At 57.2% G+C, this 20,263-nt stretch overlaps 1 protein-coding gene across 2 annotated transcripts in view; it reads left to right on the top strand.

Moving 5' to 3' along the window:
• CMIP (c-Maf inducing protein) overlaps window positions 1-20,263 on the top strand; it is a 212,591-nt gene that overhangs the window by 144,480 nt on the left and 47,848 nt on the right. Inside the window, exons 1-2 of one of the 2 annotated variants that reach the window (XM_070388656.1) lie at window positions 13,456-13,575; window positions 18,811-18,972. In XM_070388656.1, coding sequence (XP_070244757.1) covers window positions 13,558-13,575; window positions 18,811-18,972 — 180 coding nt within the window. In that variant the 5' untranslated portion in view covers window positions 13,456-13,557. Of the gene's footprint in view, window positions 1-13,455; window positions 13,576-18,810; window positions 18,973-20,263 lie in introns of those variants that run through there. The other variant, XM_005907889.2, reaches the window with a different exon arrangement.

Below are 20,263 nucleotides of genomic sequence, written 5' to 3'. Positions count from 1 at the left end.
CTGGGCCATTGCCCAGAAGTCTTGAAAACCAAGGTGATTCTCCCCCTGGGGGAAGCTGGGGTAATCCCAGTCCAGGCCCCCATCCTCCCCGGCCGGCTGCCCACCCCCTGCATCCCTGAGCAGAGTTTCCCCAGCCCCTGAGGCGGCCCCCACTGCTTGGTCACCCCTGTCCAGGGCCTGTCCCTCTGCTGGACAGAGTAGGTATGTCGAGAAGAAGGTGGGGTCCGTGCCTGTGTGTGCATGTGTGCTGTCGGGAGACCGTGTTTTGAGTACATTGGGTGTGGGCTGTGTTTACTGGGGCCTCAGTTTTCTCATGGGGAGATCACTAAGTAGTGCCTCGCTCACAGGTCAGTGTGAAGATGGGCTGCCCTGCCAGGGCTGTGGGAGCCTCAGCACACACGCCCTGGTCAGAGCAGCCAGTGGGTACTCACCAGCCCTCACAGGGCCCCCCCATGGAGTGTCTGTAAGGTCGGGGTGGGGGGTGCAGTCTGTCCTCGGAGGGCGCTGCCTGGCTGGGAGTGCCCCTGTCAGTATGCCTGCTAGAGTGGTTCTGCATGGTCCCAGCTCTCCCGTCTCATGGAAGAAGGGATGCAGGGGACGAAGGCCGTTGCCAAGGACAGCTGCTCTTCATGGTGTCACGATCCAGCTTCCACACCAGGCCCCGGGCTGAGCCCCCGTGAGGGCCCCCAGTGGGTAGGTGAGGAACTGGGGTTGCCGGATGTGGGGTTGAGAGCCTGGGTGCTCCCACCGGGCACCCTCTTGGAAGGCTGGCCTGTCACCCCTGTTCCCATGCAAGGAGAGAGGCCCGGCATGTGGCAGGGTCCCCAGGAACCAGGTCAGAGGGACAGAAGGCCCCGAGCTCATGCCCTCCCCGACGGGGGCCTGGGAGGAAGGGTAAGACCCTCACCCCCGACTCTGACCCTCCTCCTGGGTAGTGGGGAGCCACTTCCAGTCCCAGTGCCCGGCCCTTAGATGCCGCGCTGTGCCCACTGAAGACCCCGGAGCATGCATTCTTGACACGCGTGCCAAGGCTGAGTCCAGCCCCTCCACCCTGCCCAGGGCGCTCCTCCTGTGCCCAGCCAGTGCCAGCACCTTGCCTGGCACCCTGGGGGATCCCCACAGCCCTGATAAGGGGTCTCAGCCTCCCGTTTCCCCGTCTCCCAGATGCAGAGACCAAGGCCGAGAGGCTAACACGCTGGCTCAAGGGCCTGCAGCTCTTAGTGGCAGAGCTGGGGCTCATTTGACTCCAGCACCTGGGAGTGTAGCCACGGGAGCGGGGCTCCCACTGCACACGTGTGTGCACACAGATGCGCACACGCACCAGCAGCACCCCCACACCTGCGGGCTTCGCTCCGCAGCGTCCTGTCGCGTGTCTGCCCTCACGCCTCGTGTGCCAGGGGCCGTGGCGTCCTGTCTCCAGAGGCGTTTCCTGAGAGCTTTACATTTTTCTCTGAGCCTCACAGCCGTCACCGAGAGGATTACGTGAATTAACCTCTGACGGCAATCCCCTGCTTCTCACGGGAGAGCTGATTTTCTGGGACACGGCAGACCCCCTGGGCCTGGGCCCAGAAGGTCACGCTCAGGACCGGCTGCTTACACACCTCCCCAGACACGCGTTGTCACCCAGGTCCCCAGACTCGAGCCTCGCGGCTGTCACCTGCCCGCGCCTCACTGCTGGCCCCGGGCCCCGCGCCACGGGCTCCTGGGTGACTCGCACTGGGCTCGACGTGTCTGGAGAGAAGGCGGCGACCCGTGCTCCCCTCCTGCCGTTTCCACACGGCCTACCCCCCTGCCCCACTGCCTGCTCCCCTCTTTAGTCGTGGTGAAAGCACCCTTATGGACACAGCGAGACCAGTGACCGCCCTGCTCCCTGGTCTCACCCCCCAATGCCCTTCCAGGCTCTGTCTCCCTTTGCACAGCCTCTTGGCAGCTGTGGCCAGGTCCTTAGACGTGTCAGCGTGTCTGTCACACCTGTGAGGAGGTCATGCACAGCTGACCACAGGACCTGCTGTTGGGCATTTGGTCAGTGCCCATTCTCCTCAACTGCAGACAGTGAAGTCATGACCGTCCGCTGTAGCCAGGCTTTCACTTCTTTAGAACTCCTCTTTCAGGACAGATTTCCAGAACAGTGGGTGCTAGACAGAGAGTAGGGATGTATTTTCTTTGGTGACTCTTTCCACATATTGCTAATTCGCCCCCAAGAGAAACATTTCTAGCCCCAGACTGCCCAGGTTCCAGCCCTGGCTTCCCGCCCCATGGGCCGTGGAACCCCTGGACTGGCTACTTTCCTCCATGGACCTCTTTTTTTCCTCCTGAATAAAGTGGGGGTCACATTAAGACCAAACCTCTTAGGTCACTGTGAGAGTCACATGAGTTAATAGCAGGAAAGAACTTAGAAATGGCACCTACCGTGTGGATAAGCACGGGATCAGTGTTAATTATTTTTTTAGTGATCAAGGTCTCTTTCCCTTTGTGTCGATAGTTTCCAGAAGACGGGGCTCTGGAAGAAAAGGCACGTGCGAACGGCAGGCGTGCCACCCACCCCCAGGGAGTCCCTGGCAGGCCTCGCTACTCAGTCACTGCACTCAGTCCCCCCGGGGCAGACCCCTTCTCCACGCAGCCCCTGTGGATCACGCAGAGTTAACAGAGGGAGCGAAAGCTCCCCCGACCCCTGCCTCAGTGACCTCCCGGACCTGTGGAGACTGGTGCGACTGGGAATCCACGTCCAGCCCCGTCAGCTCCGGCCCGTGTCTCTTTGAGGCGTGTTCTTGGGAGCCTTTGCCGAGCTGCCTGAGGGGTCTTGAGTGTCAGCCCTCCTGCCCCTGAGCGGGAAGGTGAAGCCGGGGCGGGAAGCAGGTTGGAAATAGCCGGGAGTGGCCTCTTCGGTCCTTTCACAGGCCCAGCCACAGGTCGGCTTCCTCCAGGTCCGAGAGGCAGGAATTCCGTCCAGATTAGTTTCTGGCACTTGGTCAAAGAGGGCTTTGTGACTTCCTAAGAGGGATCAGAGGGATTCCACAGAGAACTGTGAAAGGGGGGCTCCCCCGCCACGAGGCAGGGGGCCCATCACCGTCCAAGACTCCAGGGGATGCCCATCGGGAGGTGCCCCGGTGGCAGAGCCGACCCCGGGGAGCAGAGGCTGTTCCCGAGGAGAGTCCAGCCAGGCCGCCTCCGCACCTGCGCTCATCACAACCCGCGGGAGGCCACGGTCTCCAGTGACTCGCAACCGCAGCTCCTGGCCCCTGGTGGGCCATCAGGGGCCCTGAAAGTAATAACATGGGAAGCTTCAGGGATTAAAACTAACAAGTGGCAGAGGGCGGTGCGCCCTGGGGAGGAGAGCTCACGCTCCTGTGGGCTCTCCTCATGGTAGCCGGAGAGAACAGTTACTAGGTGCCTACTAGTGTCCGGGGCTGTGCCGGGGGCTCCGGTGGACACTCTCTGCCAGTCTTCTCAAAGGCAGGTTCGTTTGGAAGGGGGAGCGAAGAGGGCCAAGGAGCTCGTCCACAGCTAGAACCAGGTGGAGCTGAGATTTGAACCCTGGGTGGTTGGTGGGTCTCCAGCCCACTTCATTTGGCAGAAGGGGGCACCACCTTGGGCATGGAGAGGGTGGGTGGCCTAGTCCCCTGTCTGAGCCCACGGAGGCAGGGAAGCCCCAGTGAGCATCAGGCCCTTCCTCAACCAGACGTTTCTTTGTGTTTGAAGCAGACTTTTCACTGAAGGGGTAGCATACATGTAGAAAAGTACAGAGATCAAAAAAAAAAAAAAAAAAGTACACAGATCAAACGATACTACTGGCTAAAAATGCCACAGATGCCTATAGAATTGATCTTGTAACTGCCCAGATCGATACAGAGAATGTGACTGCCTCCCTGGAGCTCCCCTCCCCACAGAGTTCCCCCGGCTCCTGTGCACCCCACCGCCCACCAGTGGACCCACTCTCCTCCCTTCCCGCAGCATGGATTTGTCTGCCATGGACCTGAACTTCAGGTAAATGGAGTCACACAGCCTAAACTCCTGCATGCCTGGCTTCTTTGGCTCAAAGTTACGTTTTTAAGATTTATCTGTGCAACATATAATATCCTGTGTAGTAGTGATTTGCTTCACTCGATAGTGTTCTGTTAAATGAATAGACTATTAATTTGTTCATTCTGTTACAGACAGAGATTTCCAGGTTGGGGCTATTACGAACAGAACCGTTACAAACACGTCTCTGAGTGAACAGACGTTTACATCCTTTTGAGGTCAGGCCGTTGGGTAGGCAGAGGGTCCCTTTTGGTGGACGCTTCCCCAACAGTTACCCAAAGGGATCGAAACCAGTTTATACACCTGACAACAGAATACAGGAGTACTGAGGTGGGATGTTTAAAATTGCATTTATTAAAGTTTCCTCTGAATAGTAAAAAGGACAGAGAAAACTGGGGGGGAAAAATGTGCCACCGTCCATAGACCTCTGTAAGCACTTTTAAGTTTAAAAAGAAAATGGAGCTGTAACTCAGACATAACAAAATGCACAAATCTGTCGGGTCGCTTGGGTTTTGACTGCTGTCCTCACTTGAGTCTTCAGCGCCCGGGTTCCCGTCAGCCCGGACAGCTGCCTCCTGCCGTCTTCCCTTTCAGTCTGGCGCTGCCCAAATATCTGCTGATGGCAGCCAAGACCAGTGACAGCTACACATGTACTCGGTCCTTGGGGAAATTCTGAAAGGTTTGAAATGCACAGTCTCTCCTCCCTCAAGTTCCTTTTCCCAGAGGCAGTCCTGTTAGTTTTGTGGAGCCCTTCAGAAGGTTGTCATCAAAGTTCCTTTTAAAGCCCCACACGGATTTCATTACCCACGCTGGGCGTTCCTTGCTCCCTTCGCATTCTGTCACGTCCCGTGGTTGATCTCACACACAAGCTTGTACAGCGCGCTAGGGTCTGCCTACTTCATTGCTTTTTACGGTTTTGTAGTAGCTCGTTCAGACAAGGGTCAAGCCCGGTGGGACCTAAATCTTTGAGTGAAACCCTGTTATTCAGACGGGAAGTTGAGTGTCTGAGAGAAAGGACAGCGATGCAGGTGCCCATCGTCCGTGGACCAGGGACAGTGAGGGGTACCTAGTATAGCCTCACCCCTGCAGAGCCCTCTGCCCATCGCACCCGAAAGGTCAGGAGTGTAGAGCCCCGGGGGGCCCGGAGGAAGCATGTGCTTGAGCCCCAGGGCAGGAAGCAGGGGTTGGGGTTTGCAGCACATCCCTGGGACCCCAAGCCTGTCCCCCACCCTGTGCTGCACCAGCTCTGGGCTCGGGGACATCAGACACCCCACAACGCCCGCGTGACAGCCTTCCCCCGGCCTCAGAAGGGGCGAGTGACAGCCGGCTCGCCACACAGCCAGGAAAGAAGCGCATTTGTGGGTTGCTTCTCTCCCAGACGAGGAGGGGGCCCGGGGGCTCAGCTTGTCATCCCACGCACGCTTTGACGGGGCTGGTGACTCACCCCACCACACAAGGAAGCCTTCCACGTAAACGCTTTGCGGGTGAATTTGTTTTCTGCCGTTTAAGGCAGAATTTTTTTCTTTCCGTTTCTCTTTCTTCAAATAAGTCCATAAAACGTAAATGGGAGGCTGTCTCTTTACCAGGAAGACCTTCTGTTCTATAGGAGTCTGTCTTGGGGGGTGGGCAGCGAGCCCCCCAAGTTGGGGAGGCTGGCAGCTCTTGGCAGCATTGGGGGGGGGGCGCTGCCATTCTGGGTTTGCCTCTGAGGCTCCTGCCTGCTTGTTCGCTCAGAGACGAAGCCAAACAGAGCCTCCAAAAAGAGCAGGCCTGTCCCTGCAGAGGGACTAGGTCCTTACCTCACCCAGGGATCAGAAAATATCCCGGGAGCAGCCTGCTCTCTGGATGGAATGGGGTTTGGGAGGGAGGCTGACTGATCCTGAGACAAAGGCGGAGGCGCCATGGCCCCGGTGGCCATCGTCTGCACCTGCTCCCCTGGTGCCCTCTTAGACCCAAGGGTGGTTTTGCAGAAAACTCTGAAATGGACAGACAGCCCCTGTCCAGGGTCCTAAAGCCACCCAGATGGAGCCTGCCGACCTTGGTGGCTGGAGGCCACAGTGGCTTGTGTCCAGGTGGGAGCTGGAGAGGCGGCAGGGACCAGGCGGGTGCATGGATAGGAGCCTTTGGCAGAATGGATGCCATTCTGAGGTCATCCTTTGGCTGACCTCTAAGCTGGAACAGATGTCCAGGAGTCCATGGAACCCGAAAAGCACACCCAGGAGGTCCAGGACAAACTCGATTCTGAGGGAAGGTGGTGGGCTGCAGGAGACCCTTGGTGACTGTTGGCTCTCAGAGCCTCTGACAGCGTCTGCGATGAACTTTCCGTCTAGAACAGTTTTTATTTCCTTCTAGGCCTCTCCACCACAGTGGACCCACCATGTCTCACTGGTTCTCAAAGTGGGGTTCCCAGACCAGCAGCCTGTATGGGATCTGGAAACTTACTAGCAATGCACACCCCTGTCTCAGGAACTGGAAGGTGGGGGAGGAGAGTGTAGCAAGGTGTGTTTTCCAGGTGATTCTGGTACACACCGCAGTCTGAGAGCCCCTGCAGTATCTCGAAGAAAGGGAGAAAGCGCAGCAGACAACGTACTGCATGCCCGCTGTTTTCCAGCCACTTCATCTGCTGCCCTTTTGAGGCGGTACAGTGTTCCTGGGAGATAGGATTCAGTTCAGTTCAGTGGCTCAGTAGTGTCCGACTCTTTATGACCCCATGGCTGCAGCACACCAGGCTTCCCTGTCCATCGCCAACTCTTGGAGCTTGCTTAAACTCATGTCTGTTGAGTCAGTGATGCCATCCAACCATTTCATCCTCTGTCGTCCCCTTCTCTTCCTGCCTTCAATCTTTCCCAGCATCAGGGTCTTTTCCAATGAGTCGGTTCTTCCCATCAGGGGGCCAAAGTATTGGAGCTTCAGCTTCAACATCAGTCCTTCCAATGAATATTCAGGACTGATTTCCTTTAGGATTGACTTTGAATCTCCTTGCAGTCCAAGGGACTCTCAAGAGTCTTCTCCAACACCACAGTTCAAAAGCATCAAGTCTTCGGCATTCAACCTTCTTTATAGTCCAACTCTCACATCCATACATGACTACTGGAAAAACCATAGCTTTGACTAGACAGACCTTTGTCGGCAAAGTAATATCTCTGCTTTTTAATAAGCTGTCTAGGTTGGTCATAGATTTTCTCCCAAGGAACAAGCGTCTTTTAATTTCATGTCCCCATTTTGCAGACCAGAAAACTGACTCTCAGAGTAAAGAACTTTCCCCCGTACCTCAGGCAGAACTCAGCCCCCAGTCTGAGCCTTCTCTTTGTCCCTCTTAGCTCGAGACCATTGAGATCAGGCGTGACGGCTTTGGGTTGCCTCTGCCGGCGTCTCCTCTACCATGTGGGCCACTCAGATTTCACGGCGGTGAATGCACTCCAGGTCCCACCCCTGGATCTTCCTTGACCTTGCCCTGGGCCTGCCTGAGTGACTGGTGACACTTGCTCCCCGAAAGACCCCCTTCTCAGAAACACAGGACACTTTGCCCCTTTGATTCGAGCGCACCTTCATTGCCTGCCTGGACACGAACATTGATGATCCACTGCAGGTGAATTAATTGAGGAGCTGGGTCCTTTTCCAGGGCACTCATAAATTAAGGCCCTTGGCAGCAGGAGCCATGGCTCCAGCCCAAGAGGAGGCAGCCTGGCGAGGCCTCGAGGCTCCCCGCACGAGGCCCGAGCGGATCAGATGCCTCTGAAGTCCTGTGAGCCCCAGATAAAGTTCTGAGTCAAATAAACAGTGGAGGCCCCTGTCGAGATGCTACCGCCTGAAGCCGAGCCCGGGAACTCCTTATTTGGGATAGAGAGTTCCCTTTCTCGAGCCCAAGGCAAACAGCCCCGTGCTGTCCTCTGCCTTTCAGGGGAGCGAAACTTGCTCTGGACGTCTCTCCCACCCAGCAGAAGAAGAGCAGCCTCGGTACTGTATTTGCATTTTTTAATTTATTTGTTGAGTCTACTGGGGGTGATTCCTCAAAGACAGCCTTTCCTGTTAGTGACGAACACACCCTGAGTTGAGTTGATAGTTATGAGGAAGCAGGACACGTCTCTGGGTATGCGAGAGCCTGGAGGCGGGGTGGGCTTTGATCCTGGGGACCGTGGAAGACCCTGTTGGACCGAGGGGACCCTCTTGGGGGCAGACAGTAGACCCTGGAGAAGAGCTCCGTGACACAGAGTGCCTGGAAAGAGTCTGGCTGTCTGGTCAGGGGACGGCCCTGCCGGGGTCCCTGATGCTTGGCAGTCACAGCACCCGATGACCACTGCCCAAAAAGGCCACGCAAAGGAGTTGCCCAGAGCTCTGGCTGAGGTCAGGAGAGAAGACTTCCGTTTGCTTGATTTTCATTTTCTGAATGTACATTCTGCCTTTGCCCGGTGACATTTGAGGTGGCTTACGACAAGACTCAGCATGGGAAAATCTAATCGATGTGGGGCCACTTCCACCCACAGGGTGTGGATGCAGAGACCCATGTACAGCGTGATGCCCTTTGTGTAAAATGAAAGGAGGAACTGAACAACGAAGGCTGGGAGCAAAACCCAGCTCTCTGTACGTTTGCATCTGTTTGCGCGTGGCCAGGGAGGACGGTCGGAACTGATACCCCTGGGGGTTGACAGACTGGCCCATCGCCTGTTTGTTTGTTTTAAATAAGAGATTCAGGGGGACCCAGCCACCCCACCCCCAACCCCGGTCATGCTACAACAACAGAGCGTGGCCAGAAAAGCCTGCAATATTTATCACCTGGCCCCTTCCCAGAAAACGTTCGCCAACCACATGTCATGGTTTTGGCATGGGTGCTGGGGTGGGGTGCAGTGGGGGGCAGAGGTGAAGTTAAAAACAAGCCAGCCTGTATGATGTGGGCTGGATTCACGTACCCTTTTAAGGGGGGTAGGGTGTGCATTCAGGGAATCTGTGGAACGATGGACACCAGCTCACGACCGTGCCAGCGGTGAGCACTCCGTGAGCCTTCGTGCTCTGTAGCAGTCCCCTCCCAAACACCGCTCTGTCCGATTCTGGTTTTCCGGTCAGCGTCTTTATCATTTCAAAAACAAGGTGATCGACTGGAACAGTGAAAAATCAAGGAGAACACGATCTCTCAGATACTTCCCAGCTCCTTCTAAGAATGTGGGGTTCTGCCCGATTTTAAGGATTCTGTGAACAGGGACACCACCACCTCCGTGATCCCAGTTTCTGAAATCTTTGGGGGTGTTTCTCTTCACTGCTTTGAGGTTAAATGTACAGCACAGTTCTGGCTTCCTGCAGCAGTTTGAAACGTTTCATGAAGCCAAAGCTCTTCCTTGGCCCTGCACCCACCACCACCACCGTGGTCTTCCCCTGCCCACCCGCGTGTGTGCTCCTACACTTCACGTGACTCACGGGGCTGGAGTCCACGGCAGGGCTGCTGGCCGCGCTTCGTTCCTTTTACCTGCTGCTGGTGTGATCTTGCACGTGGCCATGGTTAGTTCAGGCATTTCCCTGTCAATGGGCATGTAGGGGTTTCTCGTCACCTTTATTTTCTCTCCAGACTTAACTATCTTGAATCAATGCCCCACTGGCCCAATGGCTAGCATTTATTAAACACCTAGAAGGTTCAGCATGAAATCCCGCATTTAATCTCGTCAGAGCTGCCAGAGGCAGGCACACCTCTTAGCCCCATTTTGCAGATGAGGAAACTAAGGTTCAGAGAGGTGGTATGGTTTGCCTGAGGCTGCACAGCTCACAAGCCTCAGAACAGAAGTCTGAATGCAGAGATGCCCCACTCTGCACACACCTCAGGGCCAAAGCAGGGGTGGGGCTGAGCCTGCCCCGTGACTCCTCTGTGCCGAGGACCCCGAGTCAGCCCTGTGCCAAGGTCCTCCCGGGAGTTCCCTCTGCAGCTTCCCGGAGTGTCCAGCCCGCTCCTTGCGATGGCAGTGATGGTGCAGGCGCCCAGGTGCACAGGCGTCCCCGCCTGGCCTTCCTTGAGGCAGCACAGGACCAGAGCTCTGTGCTCAGGTCATCAGCTGGGGGTGGGCATCAACGAGAGAGCAAGGAAGAGACAGGGAGTCAGGCCTTTCCCAAGAGGAGAAAGTGAAAAGTGAAAGCGATAGTCGCTCAGTTGTGTCCAACTCTTTGTGACTCCAGGGACTGTAGCCCGTCAGACTCCTCTGTCCATGGAATCCTCCAGGCAAGATGCTGGAGTGGGTTGCCATTTCCTCCTCCGGGATATCTTCCTGACTCAGGGATCAAACCTGGGTCTCCTGCCTTGCAGTCAGATTCTTTACCATCTGAGCTACCAGGGAAGCTCAAGAAGAGACAACCCAGCAGATTCCAAGGGTAAGCTGGGAGAGGCTGCTGAGAGCAGGGGCCCTGACTACCGCCTCCGCATGAGAAAAGGATGGGAAGGGCCAGCTGAGACGGCAGAAGCAGGATGGCAGGGAGGCCAGGAGCCAGGCTCCCAGGGGCCCGCCTTGCTCTCACACTCGCCAGCTGTGTGAGTTTCCTGTGACAGAGAACCACAAACTGGGTGGCATCAGCACAAGTGTGCCATCTCTCGGATATAGAGTGTGGGCAGGTGCCTTCCTGGCCTCTCGCAGCTTCTGGGGGCTGCCGTGCTGCTTGGCGTCCCTCTGCTGGTGGGAGCCTTTCTCCTGTCCCTGCTCCCGTCCTCACCTGACCTTCTCCCTGTGTGTGTCTTCCCCTGACCTTTTTACGAGGACCCACCCTGCTCCAGCATGACCTCATCTTCCCTTGATGGCGTCTGAAAAGACCTATTTGCAAAGAAGGTCACAGCCACAGACACCAGGGGCTAGGACTAGGACATACCACGTGGGGGACATAACCCGCAGGGCCAGCTGCATGACCTCCGGCGAGGCCTTAACCCCTCCGTGCCCCCTTCCGTGTGTCACAGGAACCAGCGAGCGTGCCTGTGCCCTGGGGAGGAGCAGACCAGGCCCCGGGGTCGGTTTCACGCAACTCTTATGTGCAAGCTGCTTCAAAGTGCAGACTCCCAGGCCTCATGGGCTCTACTGAGTTAGAACCTGCCTTTTAACAAGCCCCACTGCAGGTGGTTCCTGCGTTTGCAGTGGGCAGGGAGGGTTAAGGGTCTGGTGTGGTAGCCGATGACGGCCAACACATACCACTACGAACCAAGCTCGTGGCAGTGATGGGATTTCAGCTAAGCTATTTCAAATCCTAACAGATAATGCTTTAAAGTGCTGCACGCAGTATGCCAGCAAATTGAGAAAAGCAAGCTGTTTGTAGCTGTCTTTCTGATTCTGAATCTCCTCCCTTTGACAAATACTGAGAGCACCTTCCAGGTGTCCCCAGCAGTTCCACCACCACACAGAACAGTGAGGAGACAGACAAGGCTTGACCCTTTCCCCTGGAGTCAGAGCTGAGAGAGGAGAACAGCCACCGAGAAGTTTCTCAGTGCAGTCAGTCGGATCCATGGGTTGATTGGATTTTGCCAAGGGTGCAGCAGTCCCCAAGAGCTAAGTAGGATGTGGTACCCAGCTGCCAGTCTGGCACCATGACCAGTTCATCACCTCACCAGCCAGATGCTTGGTTTCCCAGGCAACCAGCTGATGCTCTGGAGACGACAAGCGGGACACTGTGCCCGTGTGTCTGCTGTTTCCTTGGAAGCAGTAATGACTGCAGGGAGACCGCCTCCGGTGGGCACTCGGGGCAGAGTGCCAGGATCTCTCCCGCTCTCTTTCATACAGATTACCCAACTCCCCAGGCTTCCTGGGCAGATGTCAGCTAGGTGCCCAGCTGCAGCCAGTCTGCACCTGCCCCTGGGCTCAGCGCCTCAATTTGAAGGGCTTCTTGTTTGTTTCAGCAGGAGGCAGCAGCATCGATAGAGGCAGAGGAAGCACTCGGGTATGCCCCTCAGAGTGGCCTGGCGGTCGGGGACTCGGGATCCAAAGCTGGACCTGAGTCCAGCTCCAGCTCTGGCTCTTACCAGCTCCTCGACTTAACCTCTCTCAGCCTCAGTCTTCTTAACTGTAAAATGGAGCTAATCATGCCATTCACATTGACATGATTGTCAGTGAAGTGGGTGTAACGGGAATGCCATTACAGGTGCTTTGCAGAAGAGGGGCTGATCTGTGGGGAGCCCTCCAAAAGCGATGACGGCTAGTGCTCTTGTGTCACTTGTCACAACCCATTTTCCTGGCACATGGTGCGCCCTGGACAGGGCTGGCCAGTACTGCTGGGAACAGTGGCTCTGTTAGGGTGAGAAGGCCATGCCTTCCCCTCCAGCCGACGGGAGCCCCAGGGCTAGGCTTGAGTCTCGCTTTCTGTCTTTTCCTCTACTCCCTGCCCCTCGGTACTAGAGCCAAAGGCCCCACCCACTCAGAGTGTGTGTCCCGACTCCCATCCTGACAAACCCAAGTCCTGGAGGGTGTACCTTGATTCATCCGTCTGTCGGTCCCGCAGTAACAGTACGGTAACTGTATTGGCTAAGCTGGAGTCTCTGTGGAGTGTACGGGGGGTGCTGAGAGGGTATGGTGGTCTCAGGGTGGCGATCTAGATTTGGGCCCAGGTGGGCAGTCAGGAAGTGACACACGCGGGCCAGCCACAGGCCTGGGTTGATTCTGAAGGCAAAGGGATGGTGCTTCATGCAGAAAGGGTTTAACAGAGGCCGTTCCGGAGGGCGAAAGAGAGGGTCAGAAACGCCCCCCACCCGGATGTCGGGGACCCCCACCCCCAGCCCAGAAGTGCAGGTGGTTGGCCACCTGGCACAGTCAGCGTGCACACTCACGGTGAGCTTGAGAAAAAGGAGGAGGTCAGAGGCCTGTCTAGGAATCAGGGACGCCAAGGAGGTCACCCACGTGGTCATTCTGCCCGGGAGTGCAGAAGACATCAGGGAGAGGCCTCTGTAGGCTTTGGAGGGGAGGCCCGCGGAGCCTGGGCAGGCGGTGGGTCGGGGTGCTGCTCACACACCGGCCCTGAGGGGTGGGAGGGGCAGCGAGCCCATGGCTGGTCCTCCGGGGCGGGGGTGACGAGGGGACACTTAAGACTTGAGGACAGCCTGCCCGGTAGAACTTTCTGCCACGCCGCACACATCCTCTGTTTGCAGTACCCATTGTGGCAGCCCCCAGCCCTGTGTGGCCTTGGAGACACTGAATGCTCAGCTGTGTTTCCTTTTAATTTGTTTCAGCCTAAGTAGCCACACGCTTTCGAAAGCTGGTGGCTTTCAAGCTGGGCAGCACAGCTTCTGGACGTCCCCTGGCACAAAAGAAGTTGCAGAAGCCAGCCCAGCTCCAGCCTGGCTCCTCCCCCGTTCCCCCTTCCCGCCCCCCGCAGCGCCCTGGGCGGGGGAGCATGCGTGCTCCTGTGAGCCCAGCCTCGGAGGCTGCGGCAAGCGCCGGAGTGGCCACCCTGTCACTGGGAGGCGTGCTCCCAGCCCCTTCTGAGTCACGCCGAGGGGCGCCTCCCTGGTGACAGCTCGTCTCCCGCGAAGGCGCCGGCGGGCTCCGCTCTCCCAGACCGGAGGAGCCGGGCGTCTTGTTTGCCAGAGAGATGGCGGAGGTTGCCCAGGTAACGCCCCCTCCCTGATAAGCAGAGGGCGAGGACTGCGAGGACTGCAGTGGAGCTGCCGGCTCCGTGGTCTGGGTAGCTGGGAGCCTTCCTCGGCCGTGCCTGCTCTGGGTCACTCACCCTCGGGACTCGGGCGATAAGAATTAGAGCTGCTGTTCAGCCAGGAACAGGGCTGAGTGTTTGTATGTATTACCCTCTCATGGGCTGGGCATGGCAAGCCTCTGGTAGTGGTCGCTGTCATGGCACGCTGCAGACGAGGGCAGCAGGGTGTCGGTAAGCTCCGTGAGCGCCAGGGTCTGTCTGCCTTGCTCCCCACGGGTACCGTGAGCACTTAACTCAGTCCTTGGCAGACCACACTAGATGGTGCCCAGCAGTATTGCTGGCTGGTTGGAAAGATGGATAACTCTCGGCTGGAGAGGATGGATGGGTGGATGGGTGGATGAATGGAGGAGTGAATAGGTGAACGGGTAGATGAAGCAGAGCTCAGATCTGAAGTCTGCTGATTGCAAAGCCTGCACTCCTAATCGCAAAGCCATACTGCCTCTGACTTTGATACCCTCCATCTGCATGGGTGGGGATTTTTTTTTTTCTCATATACCTTAATTGAGGTGTAATGTACGTGGCATAAGATTCAAAAATTCACCTATTGTGAGTGAGGGATTCAGCGATTGTAGTAAATTTATAGTTGTGCAGCCGTCACAGTGCAGGTTTAGAATAGTTCCATCATCTGCAAGACGTCTTCATATCTGTTTGCAGTTCTAGTCCCTGTTGCCACCTCCCAGCCCCAGGCACTTTCTGTCTCTATAAATGTGCCTTTTTCTAGACCTTTCATGTAAAAGGAGTCCTCCAGCATGTCTGTTGCGTCTGTCTGCTTTCACTTAGCATATTGGGGAGGTTCGGCTGTGTGGTAGCACATGTGAGAGGTTCCATCCTCTTTGCTGCCAACTACTATACTGTCGCGCAGAGACCACTTCTTGCATCTCCATTCATCAGCTAATGGACGTTCGGGTTGTTTCCGGTTTGGAGCTGTTATGAGCAATGCTGCTGTGCACATTCATGTGTGTGTCTTTATGTAGAGTCTGTCTCTGTTTCTCTGGAGTAGATTTCTAGGAACAGAATTGCTAGGTCATATGATAAATTTACGTTTAACGACTTGAGGCACTGTCAAGCTGTTTTCCAGTGGTGCTGTACTGATACAGTGACAAGGGTCCCACTGAATCCACACCCTCGCAGCACGTGGTGGGACCTCTTGGTTCCGTCCAGCCTGGTGGGTGCGGAGCGGCGTCTCCACGTCGGAACCTGCGTCTCCCCGGCAGCCTCCCAGCTTGAGCTGCATATGCTCTGACCTCTCGGCTGGATGGGCTTTTGACCCTTTCCAGCCTCCCGGTTAGCAAACTTTTTCTTGAAAGGGCCAGATGGCAAATGTCTGGGGCTCTGCGGGCTGCATACGAGCCTGTGGCATATTCTTTTCTGTTTTTTTTTCCCCCCAACCCTTAAAAAAAAATAATGAGACCATTCTTGGCTTCCTTGCACAAAAATAAGCAGGGAGACAGCTCCGAGGCTCCTGTCAAAGGAACCCCTCGGCCCATGCACTCGAGACAGGGCAGGAGGTCGCCCACCCCTCTGGTGAAGAGGGCTTGGTGGAGGGGTCCCGCGCAGCAGGGCCCAGGGCCGGGCTGCCAGGAGCCTGGGAGTTCAGGTTCCAGAGGCGGCCCCAGCCCAGCCCCGCCATGATTCATCACCACATGAGCTCATCAGACTGGCTCCTGGGATGAAACGTGCCGTTTTGTCACCCGAGGCGGAGTGACCAGGCCCCTGGTCCTGCCTCTGCCCTGTGGCCGTGCCCTGCCAGGGCTCAGAGCCCCTTCTGGGAGCCCACTGCCGGTCCATACCCTGTAACCACAGCTGTCACAGCCACCCTGCCCACGGCTGCTCCCACGACCCCCAGAGCCCTGGAAATGTGTCCCAGCCCTCGTCCCAGGCCCCAAAGCATTCCTGATGGCTTCCTGACCGTGTCTCTAGTGAACCATCTGCTCTGGCCCTGACCTGTGTGATAAGACACCTCTCGGGTCCCTCAGAGCCCGTTCGTACTTGTGACTCTGCCACCTTTCTAGTTGTGTGACCTGGTGTGAGTCATGTCACCTCCTGGCTGCAGTAGCCACGTGTGTAAAGGGGCTACCAGAGCCCATGGTGGAAGCGGCAGGCCCCCTGTTTCTCGGCCTCACCCTGCCCTGAAGGCTGCTCCCTGTAAGCCCAGGCAATCCGCCCACGGACGTGTCTACGGAAGCACTCTAGCCTGGGCACAGGGCAGCCAGGAGCCCAGGAAGCTGGTGGGTAGCAGCCCAGCCTCCTTGGCCCTTGGGTGCGTTGGCGTGATCCGCCCTGGCCGTCTCGTCCCCGCAGGGGTGGCGATGCCGGCTGCCGGATCCTAACGCTCCACGATGCCCTGGTGACTTGCTGCCCGCTCCCCCCAGCCCCACTCCCTGCCTGGTCTCCTGCGCCCTCCATCACCTCCCAGGGCTCCTGGCAGGTCCCCGGCTCCTGGGGTGACCGGGAGGGTGGCGTGAGCTGACACCCGGAAGTGCCCTGCACGGTGCCCGGCGGGTCACAGTACATGCTCATTAAACGTCAGCCCTCGTCAGGCCCTGGGAACTTCCAGCGGGGACGCCTCTCAGGCAGGGGCCTGTGGGAAAGCTGTTGTCCCCTGGTCCTTTGAGGGGGGCTGTGTCTGTGAGCCCGAGGCTGGGCGTGCCTGGGAGAGGGCTCGTGGGAAGCTGTGCAGGGGCCGGGGGCACCCGGAGGGCCCTCCCCCTGGGCCGTGTGTCCCGGAGCCTCGGCGACATCCAGGTGTGGGTACCCGGGGACGGAGGGAGCACGCTCACGGCCACCAACCCCCACGGGCCAAGTCTGAAGGAGAGCTGGCTGACCAGTGATCACCGAAGATTAACGATGGCTATTTCTAGGTGGTGGGATCTCTGAGGCCCTTTTTTCATTGATCCTTTTGTCTGTGTGTTTCAGCATGGTTTACATTTCTCACAGTGAGCATGCCCCGTTTTCACAAAAAGAATGAAGTCATTATTCTTTCCAAAATAAATAACCTGCAGCTGATTAGAAGAGAGGGCGCTTAAAGCCCAGGCCGTAGGCCCATCTAGAGTATACCATGGGAAGACCTGCCCATGCGTCCTTGTGGTTTTCTTTGGGGCTTAATATACGGCAAGTTTCTGCAGCCATCTCATGGTCATTTAAAAAATAAAGCAATTCTCTGGTCACAGAACCGACCCGCAACGTCCAGGACTCAAAGGAGCATTCGTCTTTCAGGGCTGGGTCAAGTTCTTGCCTTGCAAAGTGTCTCTGCTGCCTGAGATTTCAGGCGCTGTGTGTCTGCTTGGACCTGGCTGTGCTCCTGGCTGACAGTCGCTGGGACTGAGGCTGGTTACCGTCCCAGGGAAGCCTCTGGAAGCTGGGTGCACCTCCTCACGAGAGAACGCGGTTTGGTGAACACTGCCAGTCACCGTCATCCCCATCTATGGTGTATGTACTGTTCAATAAACACCGCCCCCCCACCACACACACACACACGCTCACACACACGCTCACACACACACACGCATGCACGCTGCCATGGTTTCTTCCGGCCCTTGTAGGATCTAACATGATTGACAAGTAAATGTCTCCACTCTCTTCCGTACCCCACTTGAGGAGAACTGTGCTGTCTTCACAGCAGCAGCTGGGGGTGTAGAGTAGAGGGAGGTGGGGGAGGTGGAGGGTGTGTGGAGAGAGAGGGAAGTGGGGAGACAGACCGCGTATGTACATGAGTGAGGGCTGGGATGAAGACGGGGAAGTACTCCCAGGTGTGCGTTCACTGAGTGGGGGATGGCGGTGGTGACGGGCGTGATTAGCAAGGAAGAGGCTCCAGAACACTGTGGCGTGTGAGAAAAAAACAAAAACGGGAGAAAGAAAATTAGGATGCTGTGATGTCTGGATCGCAGTGGCTCGTAGGTTTCATCCCTTTCAAGTTTCTCAGGAGACCAGCTGAGTGTCTGAGTTCCCTCTTTGTTCCGTGGTTGTGATCCTTGGACTGTGCTTCTGAGCACAACTCCGTCCAGAAAGGGGACCACGCGGGTCCAGGATTTATAAGGCTTATACAGTGGACGAGGCCACAGGCTGTTTTCACGTGTCATTTACAGAAGTGGAAACTGAGGCTCAGGAGGTGGAATGCTTTATAGGAAGAACCGGGTCTGTCTGATTCCACAGTCTGCCTGGGGGTTTCCACCATGACGCCTCACTCAGCACTGTGCGCTACTCAGTCCAGTGTGGACTTTGTCCCCCAGATGTTCTGTTCTAGGCCCTGGGGTCCAAGACCCTTCATCCTTGTTAACTCAGAAACGCAGTGGTCAGGGAGACGCTGGAGGCCTGCGAGCTTGCCTCGGGGGCCAGCGTGAGACTCTCGCCGCCTCCTCCCCTTGTCCAGACTTTGGCTCTGAGGCTGTGACGTGTCACCCAGCTGGCTGCTGGTTCCGTGACTTTAAAATTAGGTTTTCCCCAGGGAGTGGGACACTTAATGAAGGAGTTTATCCAGTTAGAAAGAGAGGCTCCCAGGCAAGCCGGGCGTCCGCGAGGCAGGCAGCTGCTGGGACCGCGGCCTTCAGAGAGGGCTTCTGTTTCCATGATGTCAGAGGGCGGAACCAGCCTGGCCCCTGCCCCAGCCGCTCCCCAGCTCTGGGTCCTGAGGCGATAAGGCACTGTCTTACCCCCCACTTGCAGTCTGAGGACCACTCTGGGCTCAGTCCCTGCCTGGCTGGAGCTGAATTCCAGGCGCCAAGCCTGTCTGTCTGGTTTCCCAGCTGCTCACACTCTCCAGGTGGCCTCGTAGGACCAGGGTGAGCAGAAACATTGCCTCCAACACAAAGAAAGTACCTTCCTGCTGTGATTGCATTGGAATACCTGGGGAACGAGTTTGGCATAAGATGCGATCTGAAGGATAACTATCTTCATCCTTTTCAAAAGGTCACTGGAAGCATAGTAGAAATGACTCTCCTAGTTGTCAGGAGGCCTGGCTGTCTGCAGCCGCAGCCTTCGACTTGGGGCAAGACTCTGTTCTTCCGGGATGGGATTCTGATGGGGAGGGAGGGAGGCGTCCACCCTGAAGCAGCGGAGTCACCGATTGTGTTGTGTATTTCGCCCACCCCCGGCCTGTCCATCACATGCGTGGGTCTCTTTCTCTCTCCCAACCAGAAAAAGATTTACAAATACAAGAAAGTCCTGAGTAACCCGAGCCGTTGGGAGGTCGTCCTGAAGGAGATCCGGACGCTGGTGGACATGGCTCTGACGTCCCCTCTGCAGGACGACTCCATCAACCAGGCCCCACTGGAAATCGTCTCGAAACTGCTCTCAGAGGTAAGGCCGCCCCTTGGCCTGATCCCGCTCTGTGCCACCTGCCCCCACCCCAGCCCCTCCAACACTTGGAAGTTTTATTCCTTTACGGGGTCCACTGAGCACCACCCTGTGTCAAGCGGCAGATTGAATTCGAGTTTGTGTGTCTCCCCATCACGGGAGGAGGTGAGCCATCCCCCAGTGACATGAGGGAGCTGAGAAGGAGGTCAGGTCGAGGGGAGAGTGGTTGTCACCCCACCGTGCCCCAGGACCTGCTTTGGGACAGGACCTGGCAGGGGCTGGCCTTGGACCCGAGCTGGGCTGGCGGCCGCTGTCAGAATCCTCTCGTTCATCCTGGGTGGGAGTGCATCGTGCAGCCCCCAGACCGCCCTTCCTCCACCCCCTGCGCCGGCCGCCTCCCCACACCCAGCGTTGGGGTTCCGGGCAGACGTGGCTTCTGCTCTTCTCAGCACCCACAGCCACACTGTTTAGCTCACACAGGGTTTGAAAAATCAAGAGGCTTTACCACAAAGTAGGACTTTGCAGGTCGTGTTTAGAAACGATCAGAATGCCTAGCAGCAGTTGGCAGCTGGCTGCGCAGCGCCACCCAGCCGAGCCTCCGGCTTCACCAGGCAGCCTCAGGCTGTGAGCATGTGCCGTGTGCCAGGCGTGGCCCCGGGCTCCTGGATAAAGGTGGTCGCCTCCCTCCCGGGGCAGGAAAGATGGCGGGACATGAGGCCTGATCTTAGCTGGTCTGCCCAATGGGAGAGCAAGGGGCACTCGGGAGCGTCTCACTGTCCCTCTGTCCCCGTGCTATTCTGAGTGCTTCACAGAGGTCAATGCTGCCCTCTTTCATTTGCTCCCTGGCCCCTGAGGGCTGCTGGGGTTGATGACTCCCGGTCTCAGCTATGCATGGCCACCAGAGTGGTCTCTCTGTCCCTCTTCCCTGGGAGTGGCCCTGGTTCCCTGGGTGGCTCCTCTGCAGCCCCCCAGACCCCACACAAGGTCCCTGCTACCTAGAACCTCCGCCCTCTCCCAGGCACAGGCTGGTCACTGCCCATCGGTTCAGGAAACCGGCCCAAGCCTTCCACGTCTGCTGAAGAGAGAGGGTCCCCCACCCTGGGGGGGAGGTGGGGGCGGGCAGTGAAAGGTGCATGGCAGAGATGGCTGTGGGCAGAGGGTGTGACCGTCCTCAGTCAGGTGGGAGACCAGCCTCATCCCATGGGAGACTCAAGACTGCGACTCTGGAACGGATCACGGTCACAGTCTGGGATTTGAGGCCGGGCGCCGTCAGCCCAGCCTTGAGTCCAGGACT

The sequence above is a fragment of the Bos mutus genome, chromosome 18 (assembly GCF_027580195.1).
Source record: "Bos mutus isolate GX-2022 chromosome 18, NWIPB_WYAK_1.1, whole genome shotgun sequence".
NCBI classification, from domain to species: Eukaryota; Metazoa; Chordata; class Mammalia; order Artiodactyla; family Bovidae; genus Bos; species Bos mutus.
This window is presented reverse-complemented; position numbering and strand designations above follow the sequence as displayed.